This window comes from Helianthus annuus, chromosome 9, assembly GCF_002127325.2.
Source record: "Helianthus annuus cultivar XRQ/B chromosome 9, HanXRQr2.0-SUNRISE, whole genome shotgun sequence".
In the NCBI taxonomy this organism is placed as follows: Eukaryota; Viridiplantae; Streptophyta; class Magnoliopsida; order Asterales; family Asteraceae; genus Helianthus; species Helianthus annuus.
Genome location: NC_035441.2, coordinates 80851075 through 80875095, shown reverse-complemented (window position 1 = coordinate 80875095; position 24021 = coordinate 80851075). Strand labels below are relative to the sequence as shown.

Below are 24021 nucleotides of genomic sequence, written 5' to 3'. Positions count from 1 at the left end.
AAGCCTCTCCCAGGTTAGAATACTTCATTTAATTAAAACCCAGCTGCTCCTATGGTTTTGCACTTAGTTTCTTTAATTCTATGGACTGGTTTTGGATGCCCCTAGTATCACAAAACCTTGTGCCCACTTGTACGCTCAAGATTAAAGCACGGGAATCAAGAAACGATCCTAACGGTGCTAGAAATCCTATAAATACCCCCACCCTTCTCACCCCCAACTCACTTGAATTCTGGATTTTCTCTAAGTTGGAGTGGTTATCACTTCATACCTGAGAAATACTTGGAATTCAATCTTGCGGGGACCTTCTGTAAGTATTCTTTCGCGTTTTTCGTTCGTTTTAGCGTTAAAGTCAAACTGCGTTTGACTTTCTGCTTTGACCAGTTTTTGGTCAACGCGAAGTTCGTTTGAACTTCATAACGTGAGCGTAATCACGATGGTTATAGTCCCTAGTGACTACACCTACTGATTACCACGTTATCTAGGCTCAGTGACGAGTCGTAGTTTCGGCCAAAATGTGTTTTCTTGCGTATTTTGTAACCAAACTACTCTAGGGTATCAAAACCGTTTGTTTTGATACCAAACCTGTTTTCTAACTTTACTAAACATGTTCTAGCATGTTTAGCTCGTCGCTTTTAGATTTGTGCTTGTTTAGGGTCGTAAAGGTAAGCGATCTAGTCAATCGCTTATACTTTCGAACCCGACCCATTTGGTCAATCTTTAGGATCCGACCATACACATTAGGTGACCATACTTGTATAGGGAATAACCTTCCGAGGTTATACCTTATGGTCACGTCGTTTACGTAGTTGTATGATAAGTAGTTCTTATGCCTTAGGTAAATTACCAAAATGCCCTTTTTGCACCAAAATTTATTTAAAGCATATGTAACCTAAATTTTGACATCTAAACTAATTAGGTAACTATATTAGACATGTTAAGGCATATTTTACTTGTCATAGGACTAGTTAAGCGGTCCGAACGCGTTTTACGCGAACGACGCGTTAAAGTAGCGTAAGCTACCTAAACGGGTCGTAATGGGTCGTAAGCACTTAGGTTTGGTTTCGTTTTAGTATGTAGGCTTTGTTAAACCATATTACATAAGTTCCCACACTTATTTGGTTTACAAACCCTCGTACTACCCGATCCTCCGTTAGGTCCGTTTATTAATGTAGATACTTATATTAGGTGCCGTTTGAATCCGTGATCTTCTAGCTTTGCTTGGTGGATATTCAAAGTCTATTGAGCAAATCTCAAGTGAGTACATAGTCCCCTCTTTTACTGTTTTCCAAACATTTTGGGGTGAAACACATGTGCCTACTTGTTACTTTCATGCTTTTCATGTTTTCATATCATATACTTGCTATTTTCATTAGTACACTATTAGTACACGATTTCATTATGTTTTGCTATGTATGTTTACTTAACATGCTAGCACATTGTTTTACATCACATTTCTTTTGCTATGTATGTCTACTTAACATGCTAGCACATTGTTTTCACTACTTTTTCTGCTATGTATGTTTACTGAGCATGCTAGCACATTGATTTACATGACTTTTCTACTTTGTATGTTTACTTAGCATACTTAGTACATTTGATTTACATTTACCTTTTTCATGCTATGTATGTTCATTTAGTCCATACTTAGTACATTCACATCACATCACATGCTTACATTCGGTAAAACATTTGGTTTGTTTAAACGGTTCTTTTACTACATTCATTAAAATTAGCTACGCCGCTCGGTAGTAAGTAATGGTACCATAGGACTTGACAAATCCCGTTCCTGACATCCTAGGTTTGTTTGGGTGTAAGGAATGACTGAATCCGTGAACATTTTCACTTTGATAACCTTTACTCTAAGGTTATCCTGCTGTCTCAAGGCTTGAATGTATTGCGTTTAACATACCGCATAAGTGTTTATATCAGTATAGCATGCACATCCACAAAACATAACATTGATTTAAACTGAGTTTTACTTCAATACTTAGTTTTGTGCATTTTCACCTATGGTTTAGTTGATACATTTTTCACTTGCCATACATGACTTTTTGTTTACACATTTCATGATAACATTTGACATAGACATTTTTGACATGGTTTTTACTATGACATTTGACAAATGGTTTAGACATGGGCAATTTACATTGGTGGTTTGTTTGGGTAAGTGATTTGAGTAACGAGACGTGTGTAATGTGATACAAGCATGGTGGATACGCCGCTGGTACTTCCTATATATAAGTGCTTGTATTATATTACATGTCGTAGCGTTATTTAAATCATTCAATTTGGACTTATACATTTTATACAAATAACATATTTTTCACAAGACATTGTTTTACAAAACAGTTTGATTTATACAAATTCATTTTACTGGGTTATTCATTTAACCTTACATTATTCATTTAAATATACATATCTATCATCGCTTTTCAAATGATTTATAAAACAAAACATTTTTAAAGGATCATGACTGACTGTTTGTTAAACAACTTTTTTTCTAAACTTATAAGTCATGAATCCTAAATCAATAAAACCTATGTACTTGCCGGCATTTTTATGCTGACGTACCTATTTTCACATGTGTTTCAGGAGATGATGCATAGGATTGATCAAGATACACATAGGCGGACTTGGGCCTTAGTGACATTAAAAGATGCAAGACTAGTTAATTATGTTATGCTTATTTGTTTGTAAGACATTGTAATTCTTTTAATCAATAAAACAACATTTCAATTTTCCATGTGTTATGAAACAATGTTTCTGTTACAACACTCCCCGACGATTCTGCCACGTTTTGTTGTTTTACGTGGTCGGGGTGTGACAGAAAAGTTGGTATCAGAGCTCATGGTTATAGGGAATTAGGTTATTAGTAATGCTTTGACCTAGTCTATAACCTTCCTAGGACCCTAACGCGAGTTTACTTGCGTTTAGTCATAAAAACAATACCGTCACTTATCCTTAAGTGACAACCACAATAAGAACGTAAATTTTGATCTGCCTTGAAAACCAATCATCTGTTCTAGGATGATTTATTATAAGGTTTTGAACCCTTCCAGTTTGACTCATATTTGGCTTAGTGCCTTTTGAGTTTTCAAACTCGTCAAAGTTTGGGTCTAAATAATGTGAACACGTGCAAACTGGAAGAGTGAATGCCTGTACTCTGAGTTTTCTGTCTAAGGCTAGAGTGTTCGTACAAATCCGCAGTATCGGACCAGTCACTCTTACCTGGGAACTCTTGGGGTGAGTGTTCACTTATAGGCAAGCATGTCTTCAGCGATACATTATTATGACCCGCTTGCTTTGATTTGTCACCATCTCATTTGTTTGCCTTAGGTAACAAACAAGTGATCGCAATTTTTATGCATTGCCATTCTGTTTTGATTATCCGACAACCTTTCACTTGTTTCTTCCTCTGTCTTTCATTCCCTTCTAGAATGTCTCTTCCTCTCAGCAATGGTCAAATGTCTGAGCAAACAGCCAAATTTGCCCAGCAAATAGGCGAAGTGATTCTGAAGTCTGTGGATTTAGGCATTGCCATGTCTCATCTCAATAATGAAGCCACTCAAGAGTCACAGATGGAAGCAGAAGTTGAGCCTGCACCAAAATCAAGGAAGCGTAAGGCTTCAAGGAAACCCGCTTCAGTTGCATCAAATCAAGCGGGACCTAGCCAGGTAGCTACGCCACCAGCTAGGAAGCCGTACTTGGGAGCTGCCCCATGGTGCAAGCGATGCAACCGTCATCATTTAAACCTCATACCCTGTTCCAAATGTACCTACAGTGGACGGTGGGGACATTTGATTAGCATATGCCGCTTTGCTATCTAAAACAAAGTTGTTGCAAACCTTGCTGCTACCCAACTCCAAGTCAACCCTACTCAAGCTCGTTTTCCGTCTGGTGCTTGCTACAACTGTGGCGAGACAAGCCATTTCAGGAACAAATGCCCAAAGATTGTCAATGCAAATCCAACCCTTGGATGAGCATTTGGCTGAGCAAAAGATGTTGTTGTCTTATGCCTTGTTTCTTTTGTTTTCTTGTATTATGAAACAATCTGTCTTGCTCATAAATAAAAGTCGTTGTTCGCAATGCTGATGTGCAAGTGTAGTTACATGTGTGTATGGAATTTCCCTATAATACCTACATTAAGGAACTACGCTCCTTACAGACTACTCTTGTGATTCTCCCTTTCAAGTGATCGCTCATGATTTCCTCGAAAATTCTAAATACTTGTTTCATTCTAAGAAACGAAGTACATGAAATGAAGTGACATTATGAGTAATCGTGCTTTTTCGCACATCTGTGCCTTTGAATCCTTGGTTAGATAACTAAGGGTATTTTCAAATCTCATACCCATTACGTTCTGATTTTTCAACATGCATAACATAAGTTTTCAAAACAATCTTCATGACTTCAAAAACATTTTATATATAGTTCAAAAACGTTTTTAATATAGTGTATTTACTTAACATACTAAGTGCATGATTTCAAAAGCATCATTCATGTTTTCAAAAACCTTATACATAATTTCAAAATTTATCCCGCATAATTTTTAAACATTTTTATAAATCTACCTACCTAATACACCTACTTTATGATTTCAAAAGTATTATATATAAGGTTTCAAAAACATTGCACACATTTTTTTAGAACCCCATGCATAGTTTTCAAAAATATTTTTCCTCATACATTGACTTAACCTTCAAATTCCGCTTCATATATCGCCTTGGCATATCTAGCATCTCAACTTCATAAGCATTTTTTACTTCATGTTTTGACTTAAGCACACCCAGTGCAAGATTTCAAAACATCTTCAATTCCCAAAATCCATATGGATCTTTTATCTTCACAATTAAATCCCTGTGGAAAATTGTCATTCAAATCAGAGTCCTTAATTGGATTCTTTGTGTACCTTAATTCGAACATTTCGGTTCCTTATAATCGAAATCGAATTTTCTCTTTAAGATCTTTTCTAACTTCATAGTTAGATTCTTGATAATGTTTAAAGCACCAATCAAAATCCACTGGTTGGATACCTGGTGTGCTTTAAATACATGTGCTCAGTTAGCAGAACAAATTAACAAAATCATGACAAGTTTAAAATCAAGATAAACAATTTTGTGGTTATGTGACTATGTGTTTATGCATTTTGTATTTTCTTTTATGCATATTTTGTGTTTTTATACTCTGGATATTCGTTATCCAAATCCTCGTAGAACCTTTCATATCTTCATATGAGGGATTCGTAGTAGGATATTCATAAGGTACTACCTTAAATCCTTAATGGGCTTCTACGTAATCGTTAAGACCCTTGGATTATATAGTACCATTCCATAATTCAAAGGGACCCCTTTTTAGTGGTCTAGTCAAAAGATTGATTCAAAATCTGGTTAAGAATGACATATGGTGATATAGCTGAACAGACTCCTTGGTAGTCTATTTAAATCATTCATTGATTTAATTAAAAGACCCTATGGTGGTCTAGGCACAATCATCACCGGCTCGTCCATTGTTTCCTTCCCCTACACATTATAAGATGCACCACGTGACTATGCAAGGAATTACGTAATTATGGATGCATACGTAATTACGAAGTTTAGTGCACGGAAACCACGGTAAGACTTGTTATGTGTAAGAACCAATAGTGGCAACCATAACAAAATGTGAACAATGTAATAGAGGTACGGTGGACGCACCAATAACGCTTTATATACTTGTATATAAGTAACCCTCTCACATTGCAAGCATGATGTTATTTAAAGTCACTAAAAGTTCAGGATTTTAACAAGTATTGTTCGATCTTTTCAACTTCATGTTTCAAGCTCTCACGAGTTTCCTCTAAATAAATTTCGGGACGAAATTTCCTGAAGTAGGGGAGACTGTGACACCTGTGTCACTTCAGCCATCAAACAAATACCAAACCAATGAAATATTGTATTTCATACTTGGGATTTGTATAAACATGTGTATCATTTGCACATATCAACTCTTGTTCGATTTCGGGCTTTAGATCGCTTTCTGGAGGGTTATAAGCGCACTGATGCGTTATAACCAGTTTAATGCAACAAACACTCCGGAATAGTGACATAGGCTTAACATACCTTAAATAACCTTTACATAACTTAGAAATAAGTTTTGGAAGGTTTGGTATGCCGAAATCAAGTTAATTCGCTTACAGGGACTAAAATTGACAAACTACGAAAGTATGCTGATTTGAACTGTAACGAACATTCCGGAACATGCCCATAAGTTAAACACACCCTAAATATCCTTTACATAGCTTGGAAATAGGCTTTGAGGGGTTCGATGTGCTAAAATAAACTTTTGGGTCATTCAGGGACTAAAAGCGTCAAAAAGTGCATAAGTTTGCATTTTCGCGCATATCTTACGTTCTGAATACATCCGGACATCCAAAAATTTATGTAATCATTAAAATATTATGTTTTAGTGATTGGCTTGTCAAAAATCCATTCGTCGCGCAATTTGGATCGTTTTTGCGTCCGTTACGACTTCCGTCGTAATTAACCGAACAACGCAACCGTACGGCCAAACGAACCGACATCCGACATATTTTTGAGCATGTTTCAAGTTCCCTATACTTTAACTTCATTTTAGAGCCTTAAAATGGGGTTAACGGGGCTTAAACGTGTCAAAACGCATCAAAAACCAAGTTTGGAGGTGCAGGGGCCTGTTCTGCCAATTGCTGAAAGTTACTGCTAGCAAATAAGGTCCTTACGGACCGTATGGAGTTTCTTACGGTCCGTAAGCCTCTCCCAGGTCAGAATACTTCATTTAATTAAAACCCAGCTGCTCCCATGGTTTTGCACTTAGTTTCTTTAATTCTATGGACTGGTTTTGGATGCCCCTAGTATCACAAAACCTTGTGCCCACTTGTACGCTCAAGATTAAAGCACGGGAATCAAGAAACGATCCTAACGGTGCTAGAAATCCTATAAATACCCCCACCCTTCTCAGCCCCAACTCACTTGAATTCTGAGATTTTCTCTAAGTTGGAGTGGTTATCACTTCATACCTGAGAAATACTTGGAATTCAATCTTGCGGGGACCTTCTGTAAGTATTCTTTCGCGTTTTTCGTTCGTTTTAGCGTTAAAGTCAAACTGCGTTTGACTTTCCGCTTTGACCAGTTTTTGGTCAACGCGAAGTTCGTTTGAACTTCATAACGTGAGCGTAATCACGATGGTTATAGTCCCTAGTGACTACACCTACTGATTACCACGTTATCTAGGCTCAGTGACGAGTCGTAGCTTCGGCCAAAATGCGTTTTCTTGCGTATTTTGTAACCAAACTACTCTAGGGTATCAAAACCGTTTGTTTTGATACCAAACCTGTTTTCTAACTTTACTAAACATGTTCTAGCATGTTTAGCTCGTCGCTGTTAGATTTGTGCTTGTTTAGGGTCGTAAAGGTAAGCGATCTAATCAATCGCTTATACTTTCGAACCCAACCCATTTGGTCGATCTTTAGGATCCGACCATACACATTAGGTGACCATACTTGTATAGGGAATAACCTTCCGAGGTTATACCTTATGGTCACGTCGTTTAAGTAGTTGTATGATAAGTAGTTCTTATGCCTTAGGTAAATTACCAAAATGCCCTTTTTGCACCAAAATTTATTTAAAGCATATGTAACCTAAATTTTGACATCTAAACTAATTAGGTAACTATATTAGACATGTTAAGGCATATTTTACTTGTTATAGGACTAGTTAAGTGGTCCGAACGCGTTTTACGCGAACGACGCGTTAAAGTAGCGTAAGCTACCTAAACGGGTCGTAATGGGTCGTAAGCACTTAGGTTAGGTTTCGTTTTAGTATGTAGGCTTTGTTAAACCATATTACATAAGTTCCCACACTTATTTGGTTTACAAACCCTCGTACTACCCGATCCTCCGTTAGGTCCGTTTATTAATGTAGATACTTATATTAGGTGCCGTTTGAATTCGTGATCTTCTAGCTTTGCTTGGTGGATATTTAAAGTCTATTGAGCAAATCTCAAGTGAGTACATAGTCCCCTCTTTTACTATTTTCCAAACATTTTGGGGTGAAACACATGTGCCTACTTGTTACTTTCATGCTTTTCATGTTTTCATATCATATACTTGCTATTTTCATTAGTACACTATTAGTACACGATTTCATTATGTTTTGCTATGTATGTTTACTTAACATGCTAGCACATTGTTTTACATCACATTTCTTTTGCTATGTATGTTTACTTAACATGCTAGCACATTGTTTTCACTACTTTTTCTGCTATGTATATTTACTGAGCATGCTAGCACATTGATTTACATGACTTTTCTACTTTGTATGTTTACTTAGCATACTTAGTACATTTGATTTACATTTACCTTTTTCATGCTATGTATGTTCATTTAGTCCATACTTAGTACATTCACATCACATCACATGCTTACATTCGGTAAAACATTTGGTTTGTTTAAACGGTTCTTTTACTACATTCATTAACATTAGCTACGCCGCTCGGTAGTAAGTAATGGTACCATAGGACTTGACAAATCCCGTTCCTGACATCCTAGGTTTGTTTGGGTGTAAGGAATGACTGAATCCGTGAACATTTTCACTTTGATAACCTTTACTCTAAGGTTATCCTGCTGTCTCAAGGCTTGAATGTATTGCGTTTAACATACCGCATAAGTGTTTATATCAGTATAGCATGCACATCCACAAAACATAACATTGATTTAAACTGAGTTTTACTTCAATACTTAGTTTTGTGCATTTTCACCTATGGTTTAGTTGATACATTTTTCACTTGCCATACATGACTTTTTGTTTACACATTTCATGATAACATTTGACATAAACATTTTTGACATGGTTTTTACTATGACATTTGACAAATGGTTTAGACATGGGCAATTTACATTGGTGGTTTGTTTGGGTAAGTGATTTGAGTAACGAGACGTGTGTAATGTGATACAAGCATGGTGGATACGCCGCTGGTACTTCCTATATATAAGTGCTTGTATTATATTACATGTCGTAGCGTTATTTAAATCATTCAATTTGGACTTATACATTTTATACAAATAACATATTTTTCACAAGACATTGTTTTACAAAACAGTTTGATTTATACAAATTCATTTTACTGGGTTATTCATTTAACCTTACATTATTCATTTAAATATACATATCTATCATCGCTTTTCAAATGATTTATAAAACAAAACATTTTTAAAGGATCATGACTGACTGTTTGTTAAACAACTTTTTTTCTAAACTTATAAGTCATGAATCCTAAATCAATAAAACCTATGTACTCACCGACATTTTTATGCTGACGTACCTATTTTCACATGTGTTTCAGGAGATGATGCATAGGATTGATCAAGATACACATAGGCGGACTTGGGCCTTAGTGACATTAAAAGATGCAAGACTAGTTAATTATGTTATGCTTATTTGTTTGTAAGACATTGTAATTCTTTTAATCAATAAAACAACATTTCAATTTTCCATGTGTTATGAAACAATGTTTCTGTTACAACACTCCCCGACGATTCCGCCACGTTTTGTTGTTTTATGTGGTCGGGGTGTGACAGTGGTGTCAAAACTAGAGACCAAATCAATCGAGCTCTTACATGTTTCTATTCTTTTGTTGCACATTTGCAAGAAGAATTCTCATTAAAGTGTTTTATTTCGCAGATCGAGCCCAGAACTTACAAAGAGGCGTTGACTGAGGATAGCTGGGTAAATGCAATGCAGGAAGAGCTGCTACAGTTTGAAAAGCTGGGTATCTGGAGACTAGTTGATCTGCCACAAAATCAAAAGTTGATAAAAACAAAATGGGTTTTCAAGTGCAAAAGGGATGACAGAGGAGTCGTGGTGAGGAACAAAGCACGATTGGTGGTACAAGGCTTTAGTCAGCAAGAAGGCATCGACTACGACGAAGTTTATGTGCCGGTTGCTAGACTCGAGGCGATTCGGATCTTCCTGGCGTTCGCGTCATGGAAAGACTTTAAAGTGTACCAGCTGGACGTCAAATCTGCCTTCCTTTACGGAAAAATCAAAGAAGAGGTGTATGTGGGACAACCGCCGGGGTTCACAGATCTACAACACAAAAACAAGATCTATCTGCTGGACAAGGCACTCTACGGACTTCACCAGGCCCCGAGAGCCTGGTACGAGACGCTTTCCCAATATCTGTTGGCCAACAGGTTCACCAGAGGGATAGTAGATAGCACGTTGTTCACAAAGGAAGTGGCAGGCCATTTGTTGATCGTGCAGATCTATGTTGACGATATCATTTTCGGTTCCACCAACGACGATCTTTGTAAAGAGTTTGAGAAAGTAATGAAGAAAAAGTTTGAGATGAGTTCGATGGGGGGAGATGAAGTTCTTCCTCGGGCTGCAGGTGGAGCAGATGCCCCATGGAATATTCATTCACCAAACGAAATACGTAAAGGAAGTGCTTGACAAGTTCGACATGACTGAATGCAGTCCTGCAGCAACCCCCCTTGCACAGAATCACGGGATTTGTCCAGACGAAAGTGGAGTGAAAGTGGACGAGACATTGTACCGGTCAATCATTGGATCTCTGATGTATCTCACTGCTTCCCGTCCAGACATCATGTACCCGACATGTCTCTGTGCCAGATATTAGTCGAGCCCGAAACAGTCACACCTGACAATTGTCAAACGTATTTTACGGTATTTGAAAGGCTGCCCAAGCATCGGCTTCTGGTATCCTCGCTCGGGTGACTTCTCCCTATCAGGTTTCGCTGATTCTGACTTTGGAAGCTGCAAGCAGAATGCTAAGTCCACCACTGCTGGGTGTCAGTTCTTTGGAACTCGACTCGTTACTTGGCAGTGCAAGAAACAAAACACAGTGGCGCTTTCTACGTGTGAGGCAGAATACGTTTCAGCCTCCAACTGTTGCTCACAGATCCTATGGATCCAACAGCAAATGCGCGATTTCGGTTTGCAATTCTTGGATACTCCAATTTATGTGGACAACGAAGCAGCTACAAACATCACTAAAAACCCGGTTCACCATTCAAAAACGGAACATATCGAAATCCGTCACCACTTCATCCGTGATTGTCACGAGAAGAAGTTAATCCGAATTGAGCACATACACACCGATGATCAGAAAGCTGATTTTTATACAAAACCCTTTGACAAAAAGAGATTTTAGTATCTTCTAAAATTGATTGGGTTAAAAAATCTGAGTTCTGGGAGGGTAGTAGAATGTGAAGCCGAGGAGGGCGGCGATCAGATGTGAACCATGTCATGTTTTTTTCTGCTTTTCGATAAAAAACAAAAACACAAAAATATGTTTTTCTTTTTAGGGGGAGATATTCGCAGAAAAATACAAAAACATGATAAAATCACAAAAATCCAAAAACATTAGAAAACTTGAAAAAGAGTCTGTGTAAAATAGGGGAAATGATAGTACATCAGCTAGACGAACACAGTACGCTAAAGAAATGTAACGTTTTAAATGCAATTAAGCAGTCTCGCTAAAGATGTGCCGAAAGGTTTTTACAAAATCAGTAGATCAGTTTGGGATATAAATCTAAAATTTACTTGCGTTTACCTGGGGAACACCTCCAGGATATATGGGTAACCCCTGAAATCTCGTTTGAAAGGTCCCTTATTCTGAGATACTAGGTCTTTATGCTTAGTGATATCTGGGGTATTATCCCGGGACTTCTGCTATATGGAAATACTGACCTAGTCCCCGGATAATACTTTACGCATATGCTTTACTTGTAAAGCCTCCCCTCAGCATAAAAAAATGATTAAACATTGCAAAATGTCAAATCATGTGCTGTTGTAAAAAGATTCTCTAAAGGGAACCCACCGTAAAGTCGAAGCCGTCATCTCTCTGCGTATACGGAAGTATCGACCTGAGCTCTCACGTCCCTCGCAATTCACCCTATTACAGATATCATCTAGGTATACTCACCTGTAAGACTGAATATTGGAATCTGGATACGGGAGTATATACTGAGGTGGGACACATGTAGAGGTTTAAGTCTTAAAAACCTTAATTCCGTATCCCAGACAGATTGAAAGTTCTGTGAAAATTTAAGAAGATCAGTATATCGGCAATCTACGCGAATTGTTTAAGGCTTGGTATGAAATAATAGCTTAACGGTGATTGTGTCTTGTCGGCAGCTGATATGATCCCCTAACACGCTCACAAAAAGATTGTGTGTACATATTTCAGTTTATCCTGTTAAAAAATCCAAAAGGATTTTATTTGTTCATCTTATTTTCGACAACCGACGTTGGGAATCAGACGATCAAAGCCTTGTGCAGATCATGTCTGTTTGATGAGGGTTGGGTAAGCAGGAGATATTAAACTGTGACTGATACAGGTTTGAAGTTTGAAAGTGCAAAAAGTTCGAAAGTTCATTAATTTGAACTGTTTTCAGATCAAAACGTCAGCGTACTTCATAATCTGGTCAATCAAGGTCATTAATTTGAACTTGGTGGGCTAAACAGTTGACCAAGGTCATTAACTTGGACTTGGTTAACTGGGTGTGTCGATGAACAATCAAAATGTTAAAAATTCAAAAAGTTAAAAATTCAAAAAGTTTGAAAAATATGTTCTAATTTCGCTCCTAATGACATGAAAAAGTGATTCCGCTCCTAGCTGCTTTAAAAGGCTGATTCCGCTTGTATGCTTCTAAGTGATTTCTCTCGAGAGAACAAATGGACCATTTCGAGCGGAATCAGACAGGCTATATAAAGCCATCTAATTCCGCTCCTATGACACTTATCCTATTCCGCCCCAAAGTATTCTCTCCGGCGATCAAGAGCGAAATCCCCAAACTTTCGTGTTCTAAACAAATTGCTACCCAAATTCATTCAGATCTTGTGTGTTTATTAGGCAATCATAATTTTTAATCATGGGTAAGGTAGATTATGAACTGATTTGACCTAGATTTATGTGTTTCATGTCTGTCGGCGATGATTAAGTGCAAAACTTAGATTCAGGGTTATTTGTTAAATCTGAACAAGAAATTGAACATATGTTGTCGGATTGTAATGAATTTCAAGTTTTGAGTGTTGATTGTGTTAGATCTAGGGTTTATTGATGTTTGTTGATACACAGTTTGTTCAAGTTTAGATCTAGGGCATGTTTAGGGTTAAAATTGAAATCACAACATAACCCAAGTGTCGGAATTAACAGATTAACATGTTAACCATTTCAATTTCTTGATCTGTTGAGTTTTGAATGGTGTAATTTTTATTTCGCTTGTAATTGAAAGAGAAAGCTAATTCCGCCCCAAAGATGATGTTGAGATTTCGCTCCTATGGATTCAATTTGATTTCGCTCCAATGAGAAAATTTTTGTTTCCGCTTCTAAGTTGCAAACTGATTCCGCTCTTATGTATACCTTGTGATTTCGCTCCTATGAGTACCTTGTGATTTCGCTCCTACGTCAGTTTGTGATTGCACTTCTATGTGTTTGTAATGTGATTTCGCTTCTGTTGACAAGTGATTTCACTTGAAGTGTTTTGAGTGTTGAAATTTTTCCTAAGTATTGATTTAGTTTGTACTTTGATGATATGCAGGGTTCAAATGTGATTTTCGATCCACTTCACAACAGCTGTTGTGACTTGGATGTGAAGAAAAATACATAATTGGCCAAATTCAGCAGTATTCTGGAGTTCATGGGTCGAGTACCAATTCAAAAGGCTTTGACTGATCAACGTCCATTGTACAAGTCACATATTAAACGATTCTGGAAGCATTCAACGTATGATGAAGCAAACAAAGTAATTCATTCAATTGTGAAGGTGCATAATGAAAAGAAGGAAATTGTTGTTACTGAGGCGCTCATTCGTGAGGTTGTGAATTTTCCAGACGATGCAGACTCGCCAACAAAATTTCCAGAACGAATGGTCAAGGGTTGTATGCTCAGGATGGGATATGTGGGTGCACTAAATGTTGGAAATTATTTGAAGTCTAAATTCCAGAAACCCTACAAGTTTATTGTTCATTGTGTTTTAATGTCACTCAGCCATACAAAAGGAGGGTACGATACCATGCGTGACTACCAAATGAACATGGTCACTGCATTGGTTCTGAACAAAAAGTATAATTTCTCGCACATTGTTTTTCACTACATGGCTGAGAATATTACAACAAAGAGCCGGACTTGGACTTATCCAAGATTCGTGTAGATGTTGATCGATCATGCATATCCAGAGATTAAACGTGATTTGAAGAATGATTTGTTAGTTCAGTCACACATGAGCAACGATTCTCTCAAGCAGCTTGCTAGATATCACCCAAACCATCCAGAACCAAAGATAGTTGCTGAATTCTTCGGATTTATAAAGGATGCGAATTATGTTGATCCTGATCCAGTCAATCATCAAAACTGGAGAAATGAAGAAGAGAAGAAGGAAGCAGCTTATGCTGAAGAGCTAAAAACTCTTGAGGAGTTCAAAACCACCCGAAATGACTGGTTTGTCAAAGAAACGAGGAGGAGAGGCAAGAAGGTTACCCCTAAATCACAGGAGGGTGAGGGGTCATCTTCGCAGCCAAAGAAGAAACAAAAGAAAGTGGCTAAGACGTTATTGATTGATGAGCCTGAGGTTGAGGAGCCGGCTGCAAATGTTGAAGAAGATCCATATGCTGATATTGATCAAGTGATGTTAAATGTTGATGATTTAGTGTCTGAGCAAGCGGCTAATGTGGAAGCTGAGAAAGAGAAAGTTCTTGATGATGTCGAAGGTGATGATGTCAATAAAAGTATAACAAGTTCTTCGAGTTCTTCTGATGAAGAAACAGATGAGACTGAACGTCTAAGAAGAATTCAAGAAGCTACAGAGAAAGAGAAACAATTAAAGAAGAGGAAGAGACAGGAGAAAGATGATGCTGCATACGTACCATCTCCTGAGCACGTTTCTGAATCTCAATCACCTTCGAGTGGTAAAAAGAAAGCTGGAGCAAGAAAAAGAATTGTATCTCCAAAAATAAAGAAAGTTACTACAAAGATTACAAAGCCGAAGATAGTTCTGAAGAAGAAATCGGCCAAAGAACCCAGTAAACCATCAACACCACCACCAGAATCTACCCCACATCAATCACCAATACAATGACCACCACATCAATCACCTCCACGACAATCTTCTCCACCAAAACAACCTACACCACCGAGACAACCATCACCACTACATCTTACACCACCACAACAATAAACCTTATTCACTTCCCAAGAAATATTTCAAACACCACCGCTCACTCAAATTCAACTAACTCCTGGTTCTTCTGGCCACAAAGGTCTTCATATTCCTCCGGATAATCTTGAAGATATTGGAGATTTTGGCTTTGCAAATGATGAACAAGTAAAGAAGTTAGAAAAGAAGATGGATGAAGTGCTGTATGAAAACAAAGTTGTTGCAGCTGGAAGTAAGAAAGCAGCTGATCGTGAAAGATCCTCGAAATGCGTGTGAAGCGATTAGAGTCTGACAACAAAGCCTTGTTAAAGAAGATTGATACTGAACAAACTGAAATTGATTTTCTGAAAGTGCGAGTGGCTGAGTTGGAAGAAGAAAAAGCTCGTAGAAATGAACAGAACAAATATTACGAGTTGAAAAACAAAGATCTTGAAGCTGCTAAGGCTTTGAAAGAGCTTGAGTTCTATATGTTGAAAAAAGTGGTTGAGAATATGCTTGGAACGTCGATTGAACAGAGGTTCGAAAAGATTCAAGTTGAAGAGCTTAGGGCAAAACGCCAAGCTGAGATTGACGAACAGATGAAAGATATGGGTAAGGGTGCTGAAAGCAGTATAGCAGCTGTTGAGAGATCAATTGTTCCTTCTCTAGTCATTGAGAATCCGGTTCCTATATCTTCCGTATCAGCAATTTTTGAAGAACCTGTAACACTGGAAGATCTTGCTGCTGATGACGATGAAGAAGATGATGAGGAGGATGACGATGAAGAAGGTGATAAAGAAGAGGGTGATGACGAGGAAGATGACGATGATGAGAAAGTATTTTCTGCTAGCAGTCCTGGTTCTGTTAATGACGATGACGATGCTCAAGGTGGTATGGGAATTAAAGTAACTGAAGCTTCCAATGGAAGAACTGTTGATGATTTTCTGAATGATTCTGTGAATGAAGAGTCAGGGGGAGCTGAAGGAAAGGGGGAGTCTGGTGATAATCAGAATGTAAAACATGTTGAAAAGTTAATTCTGAGATTAGAGACTGATATGGAGGAAGGTGAACACCGTCATATGTATTCATTATAGGAGATTAAAGAAATGACACGTATGGTGGATCCGGACTTCAAGTTTGATTTTGAAGAAGAATTAAATGCATTCGACATCAACCACCAACCTGAATACGAGTATAAGTATGTAGAGGATGCTGATATGTACGATAGGGTTGAGGTTGAGGATTGCACAGATGATGAGAATGTAAGTGAAGATACTTCTCGGTATCATACGCTGATGGAGTTCTTTACTGAAGAGAATAGAGACGAGTTGAGAAGGAAAGTAGCTGAGATCTTAAAAGACAAAAATTTCGATGGTACTCCAAAGGATATGCAAAAGGAAGAACGGTATAAGTGGTTTAAGGATAGTCACGAGAGAAAAATTCAAAAGGCCGTTGAAGTATTATCAGAGGGATCGAAGCATTTCACTTGGTGACATCATTAGCTGGGGTTTCCTGCCTCATGTTAATGCATATGCGATCAGAAGGGAGTTTGGAGTGCAGTACTTTGAACGTCTATTTGATATAATGTCTTTACCATGGTGGGATGTTGAGGAACTGTCGAAAGTAAGAACTTTAGGGTATCATGTTCGCAAGAATGATGTCGCAATGTGGATACATAAAGTTTGAATCGTTGAAAGATTTTCGACACTTTACCAGAAAAGAGTTACAAGGGTGGATCCAGTGACAGGAGTCGAAGAGATTATTCTTAATGTTAAAAAGGCGAAGACGATGAAAAATATAACAGTGCCAAAGATGGAGCAGGATTTCTATAAAGGCTTTTTGGGCTGGGTATACAGTTGCATCTCGACTGAGGCTGTCATTACGTATTGAGCTAGTAGTGAGATAAGAATAATACAGGTTTATGACCCAATGTGGTTAGTCAATTGCTCGACCAAGGATATTGAATGTCTATTCATCAATAAGATCCATTTTCAGTCTGAAGATCGAGAACAAGCGATGCAGTTTCAACAAGTTGTATCTATTTGTTTTCAGAAAGGTATTAATTCTGAAAATAAATGGAATTCAAAATGGTGGGCGCTTGAAGAAAAGGAAAGAAAGAAAGCTGAGCGTGAACGCAAGAAGCTGGAAGCAAACAGAGGTAAATGGATGAAACAACAGGCCGAAGAGGATAAGAGAAAGAAGAAAGATAATGATAGGCTGAGGAACTTGCTTAGGAAGAAGGCAAAGCCTAGAGAAGAAACGTTCAAGTCACTCTGAAGACCCGAAGACAAGACTGAAGACTGCGGCTGTATCCAAGGGGGAGTTTGTTGGTGCACGAATGTCTAAAGCCTGCGTCTTAGTCTTAGTCAAGCTTGTATAGGGTCTAGGGGTCAAATATGTGAATTATGTATTGTATAGGGGCTGTTTTGTAAGTTTTGTGTTTTAAAATCCTGATTCCGCTCCTAATGACATTGTGTCATTTGGAGCGAAATCACAAAGTCTTGATTCCGCCCGAAATGACACAATGTCATTAGGAGCGGAATCAACCCCTATATATAGTTCGTTTGTTTTCTCATTTTAAAAAAAATGTCGATTGTGTAGCCGAACTGCTGCCAAATTTTTCTGAGAAGTATTAATGAGAAAACGTGTTTAAAGTAATCTACATTCTGTTTCTACTCCATTCTACTTTGATTCAAGCTGTTTGTGTATTTCCGCTGCATAAACAGTGGTGTTTAGCTCTGATTGACTCAATTGATCGTCAATAACGATCCTACAGAAATACATGTAGTTTGAAAAATCAACAAAATTTGAGCGAGTTCATGTAAAAGTGAGTATGTATAAACCTTCAAAGTATGAATATAAGTCCCTGGTATGTAGCAATAAGGAAAAAGAGATCACCAATGGGTTGCAAAGCCACTGGTATGTGTGAAATGGTCTGGGAAAACTCAAACCCAGCGGAGTTGCACCGGGCTTCAGGCTGTAAGACACAGTCACCTCTATGGGCCGCCCCGGCCTCATGGGTGTGGGCTCGCTACACCCAAATAGATCTATCACTCATGTCCCTCGGTTCTACGATGAGGATTAATGGCTTTAAGTGTCGCGCCCACCACTCACATGGTCTAAGTAGTATACCCTCCTTAAGCTAACCATACCATGTATAAAAATGTCCGTGATAACTGTAACATATATTTCACCCACAAAGTTATAAAATTGAAAAACAGTTAAGAGAAAAGGGGGACATGAACTCACAGTACTGCGTCCTCTGAATCGAATCATCAACCTAAACTCTGTCCGCTACACGACGACCTACACGTACTAATGTCTATTAGAGGAACGGGTCGTGCCTTGCCTTAAGGGTTTAATGTTTTTGAGTTGTGATTCTTAAGTTTCCGATCATTATTCCAAGTTTTAATTATTAGTTAAAATAATTATCTTAACTTTAAATTATATTTTATTATGGAATAATCGTTAAATAATATTTCGTATTTATACTTCAAAAGTATTTTAACTTCGTATTTCCTTCCCCAGGATGAGGGTATTTATACATGTATTATTGTGATTCCGAAAAATATATTTTAAGTCCCACTTATAAAAATATATTTAACTTATTTGTCCAAAATAATGTATTCCCAAAATATATGCATTTTTCCCAAAAATAATATATTTTTACTTCTTTAATTTTCCCAAAATAATATTTTACCAAAAATGTTCGTGTAAGAGTATTTTCCGAAATATTACATAAGTTACGTTTTAGCGTTCCGTGTTGCAATAACAAATGCGTAACTTAATATTTTACCCCTTGATGTTTTTGGTATTATTTTGGAGTTGTAATTTCCATGGTATTTGTCAAGTTATATTATTTTACCCTAAGATAATATAACTAGTTCACAAAATAAACAAATAATCATACATTTGTCTTAGAGTAAAATATATACTCTAAATATATATTTACCAATTTTTATTTACCAAAAATCATCCTCCGATACTTTGTATTTTTGTAATAAAACCATGGTGAAGTTTATTTTGAAAACAAAGTTAAAAATATATTTGTAACACTTGTTAGAGAAATATTTTCTAAGTGTTGGATTTTTAGAAAAATTTCGCCAGAGTTCCCTTTGTAAATGGAGGTGTCCATGCTTATAAGCATATCATTTTGTTTTAAAAATTCATTTAACAATCACCAACAAGCTACTAAACAATATTACACTAGTCAAGTGCAAAAACAATGCACTTTATATAACAACATAAACTTGGTTTTTCGTAAAAATGTGTAGTAACTTAGTGGGGTGTTTAGTGGGTTTAGCTACCCTCCAAAGTGGGTTTATTTTTGTTAAAACCTTGCCCTCGGAATTTTAAGATGTTCACAACTTGTGAACTTGTTTTACAAAAATATCCATTTACAATATTTCCATGTCTCACTAGTATTCATAGTTTATTTCCTTCCAAAAATAACGTAAGAATCACGACTTTTCAAAAATCCGTCTTTTAACTTGGTTTGTCTAGAAAATTATTTGTAAACCTCGGGTCCATACGACCATCTACCCACTTAGTTCACTTATTTTTCAAGAAATCACTTGGCTACCAACTTTATGTCGAAACATGGAGGTGATTCTTTTATATAGATCGCTAATCACTTCCGAACTTGTTAACTTAAGTTTTTAATCTTATTTTAGCAAGTTCATCCACGATGTTAAACACCCTATTACTAGGAATCATCAAATAAATAATAACAACATCAAAACAACTTTATTTTAACAAGATTTCATCTTATGACATCATCATATTAGCTTTATGTTCAAGTTTGTTTATGATCTTTTCAGTGTTCTTGTATTCACATCACAACATAATTATTAACCACCATAAATGAGAAGTAAATGAGAATCAAAGAGGCTTACTACTAGCTTTGAAGCTAGGGAAGAAACAAGGCGAAAAATGAGTGGTTAAAGACAAACGAGAGAGGTCCTTGGCAATATGTGAGCTCCACACTCCGTGATTCACCTTTGTGCACCTTGTAGTGGGATTAGAACACTTGAGCAAGAATTGAAAATGGGTGGTGTGTTGACAAAGGGTTTCGGCCGTAGCTTGTTTGGAGGAGAGGAGAAGAGTTTGTGGTGGAGTGTTGAGGATAATGGTGATGTTTATAATCTATTTTCCTTTTAACCAATGGGTATTATGCTCTCATAAGTACATACAAACTCACATCATGATCTTACTAGTTCCAAGGAAGGTTTAGAGAATGGATTTGAGGTTATCTTGTTGTGGGCCCATGCTTGCCGAAAATTCAGCCAAAGAAAGGGGGTTGAATGTAAGTTATTTGGTATATAGGTAAGTACTTAGGGGGCTAAGTGTAAGTATCAATGGTGAGTGTTAGTTCCATCATAATCTTCACACAATCCCAAGGTTAATTGCATGGGGATTTGATGGATTCTTGGTGGCCACATGGGAAGTCAAAAATTGAGAAGAGGGGGGCCATGTTGTGCCGTCATTTTCAGGGGGGGGGGGTTAAGTGTATTATTTGGGGGTAAATAAGTTAAATAGTGGGGGTTTAATTTTATGTCTAGTGTTTAGCGCGTACCGGGTATTATGTAAGGTGTTATAGTGCTCGGGGACCATAACTAGCTCAGAAAAAGTGTAACAATGTTTTTGATATTATTTTTGTATTCCGGGTAGTGTCCGGTTGTTTGGTTTGATACCGTTCCGTTAAAGTGCTAGGAGATATCGTAAAGTGTCCTTTATGTAACTTTTAGTGACCCTTTCAATTCCCGACACTTAGGAAAGCATACAGGATCATTTTGTCATATTTTTGCAAGTGACTAGCATATTTAAATGCTGAATTTTGTTTAAAAGTGCAGAATTTTGCAGTTAAAGTGGGCTTTTGGCACTTTCCGGCACCTAAACTTTCACCTAGTGACGCAGTTTTATGGTCCTCACTTCCCTACACTTCCTACTAGTGTAGTACCCTGTCTCTGGCTCATACTGGCCTCACAAACATTGTCTGTCTATATGCTGGCATTGTCAGCATGTATCTGAGTTATCCGCTCATTGTGCTAACTGTGCTTTGTGCATCAAGTTTGTCACTAAAGTTTGTGTGTAATAAATGGAGTGACAGTATGAAATGTGATGCATATGTATGTGTGATGCAAAAATCATAAAGCAGTTTATTCAGCAGTTGAAATCAAGCACAGTCTTTAAGCACAAACTAAATATTAATTAATTATACGGATACCTGAAATTTTGAGGGTTGTCACATTATCCCCTTGTTATGAAAATTTCGTCCTGAAATTTTAGGTTCTGCTTCTAGCTGCAGGGGTCTTGGGAAATAAATGTGGGTACTTCTCTTTCATACGATCCTCACGTTCCCACGTGAATTCTGGCCCGTGTCGTGCATTCCATCGAACTTTGACGAGTTTGACACCACTCCGGCGTGTCTTGTTAATCTTCCAATCAGTAACCTCGACGGGTTGTTCAGTAAAGTGGAGTGTGTCGTCAATGTGAACTTCGTCTGCAGGAATGACAACTGTCTCTTGATTTGGACTCTTTTCCAAATTAGATACGTGAATTGTATCGTGAACACCATTAAGTTCAGCAGGTAGGTCCAACTTGTATGCTACCAAACCAACCCTTTTCAGAATTTTGAATGGACCGATGTATCGCGGATTCAACTTCCCGCGCTTCCCGAAGCGTGCCACACCCTTCCAGGGTGAAACCTTCAACAAAACCATATCTCTCACCTCAAATTCCAGAGGTTTCCTTCTTCGGTCCGCATAACACTTTTGTCGATCACGAGCCGCCTTGATGCGCTCTCGGATCTGTGCAATCTTGTCTGTAGTTTCCTGGACCAATTCCGGACCAACTAGTTGTCTATCACCCCCATCAGCCCAACAAATCGGTGATTGACATTTGCGTCCATAGATAGCTTTAAACGGTGCGGCTTGAATACTTGCATGGTAATTGTTATTGTATGAAAATTCAACCAATGGTAGGTGAGTGTCCTAACTTCCACCTAAATCCATTACGCAAGCTCGCAGCATGTCTTTCGATGTTTGAATTGTTCGTTCGCTCTGTCCATCAGTTTGTGGATGAAATGCAGTACTCAGATTTAACTGAGAACCAAAAGCTTCTTGAAAGGATTGCCACATCCTTGACATGAAGCGTCCATCTCGATCCGAGATAATTAAGAGAGGCACTCCATGTCGTGCAACAATCTCCCTCATGTATATTTCGGCTAGCTTGCTGGTTTTATCCTTCTCCTTGATTGGCAAAAAGTGCACAGATTTCGTTAAACGGTCTACTATCACCCAAGTCGTATCGTGGACCTTGGGCGTCCTTGGCAATTTCGTTATGAAGTCCATTGAAATCTGTTCCCATTTCCATTTGGGTATTTCAGGTTGCTGCAGAAGACCTGAAGGCTTCTGGTACTCGGCTTTCACTTTGGCGCAAGTTAAACATTTACCAACGTATATCGCAACATCGCCTTTCATTCTTGGCCACCAATAGAAATCCTTAAGATCTTGGTACATCTTATCCGCTACTGGATGAATCGAGTACCGTGACTTGTGAGCCTCATCAAAAATAACCTTTCTCAAACCTCCAAAGAAAGGAACCCAAATTCATTTCATGAAGCATAAAGTTCCTTCCCCGTTCGGTACCAATTGCTTCTCCATCCCACGGAGATACTCATCCTCAATATTCCTTTCTTTGAGTGCTTCTCTCTGCGCGGCACGAATGCGCAATGAGAGGTCTGTCTGGACAATCTGTTCCAAGGCCCTAACCCTTATGGGCTTAATTCTTTCCTTTCGACTCAGGGCATCGGCGACCACATTTGCCTTCCATGGGTGATACTTGATTTCACAATCATAGTCGTTCAATAGTTCAACCCAGCGTCTTTGCCTCATGTTAAGCTCCTTTTGGTCAAATATGTGTTGTAAGCTCTTGTGATCAGTAAAGATCGTGCATCGCATACCGTATAAGTAATGTCGCTAGATTTTCAAAGCAAACACCACCGCGCCTAATTCTAAATCATGCGTGGTGTAGTTTTTCTCATGGATCTTTAACTGGCGAGACGCATATGCTATAACCTTCTGTCGCTGCATCAGCACGCAGCCTAAACCTTGACGCGAAGCATCGCAATATACCACGAAGTCGTCCGTGCCTTCGGGTAGAGATAAAATTGGTTCATCACAAAGTTTGTTCTTCAACAACTGGAATGCTTCTTCTTGCTTGTCTCCCCAATCAAACTTCTTGTCTTTCTGTGTAAGGGAGGTCAAAGGTTGAGCGATTTTCGAGAAATCCTCAATGAACCTTCGATAATAACCAGCCAAACCTAGAAACTGTCGAATCTCGGTTGGCGTCTTTGGAGTTTCCCAGTTCTTGATTGCCTCGATCTTTGTGGGATCCACATGGATTCCATTTCCATTCACCACGTGTCCAAGAAACTGGACTTCGTGTAACCAGAACTCGCACTTTGAGAATTTTGCGTACAACTTCTCCTTTTTAAGTAGGTCTACAGTGGCTCTTAAATGTTGTTCATGTTCTTCTTTCGACTTTGAATAAATCAGAATATCATCAATAAACACAATCACGAACTTGTCGAGGTACGGCTTACAAACTCTGTTCATCAAATCCATAAAAACAGCTGGCGCGTTTGTTAGACCAAACGACATAACCAGGAACTCTTAATGTCCATAACGAGTCCTAAAGGCTGTCTAATGTGCAAATTATGGTCTATAAAAACTAACCTAATCTAGACACTCTAGTTTTAAATTTATAAACTAAGACTCTCTAAATGCTAGACCACTGACAGGCAAGTGTACCTATCGTACGTAGTAAAGCCTAATGAAGTCCGAGTATCG

General features: G+C 38.0%; 2 protein-coding genes across 2 annotated transcripts; both read left to right on the top strand.

Moving 5' to 3' along the window:
• The first annotated feature begins 14188 nt into the window (after positions 1 to 14188).
• LOC110875982 (chromatin modification-related protein EAF7-like) lies at positions 14189 to 15112 on the top strand. The gene has a single exon (XM_022124169.1). It carries the CDS (start codon positions 14189 to 14191, stop codon positions 15110 to 15112), a length of 924 nt encoding a protein of 307 aa, XP_021979861.1.
• A 344-nt stretch (positions 15113 to 15456) lies between these two features.
• LOC110875983 (glutamic acid-rich protein-like) lies at positions 15457 to 16263 on the top strand. Its single transcript, XM_022124170.1, has one exon. It carries the CDS (start codon positions 15457 to 15459, stop codon positions 16261 to 16263), a length of 807 nt encoding a protein of 268 aa, XP_021979862.1.
• The last annotated feature ends 7758 nt before the right edge of the window (positions 16264 to 24021 follow it).

Excerpts from the sequence above, each read along its gene's own strand:
- LOC110875982 (XM_022124169.1), top strand. The coding sequence starts at position 14,189 with ATGTTGATCGATCATGCATATCCAGAGATTAAACGTGATTTGAAGAAT.
- LOC110875983 (XM_022124170.1), top strand. The coding sequence starts at position 15,457 with ATGCGTGTGAAGCGATTAGAGTCTGACAACAAAGCCTTGTTAAAGAAG.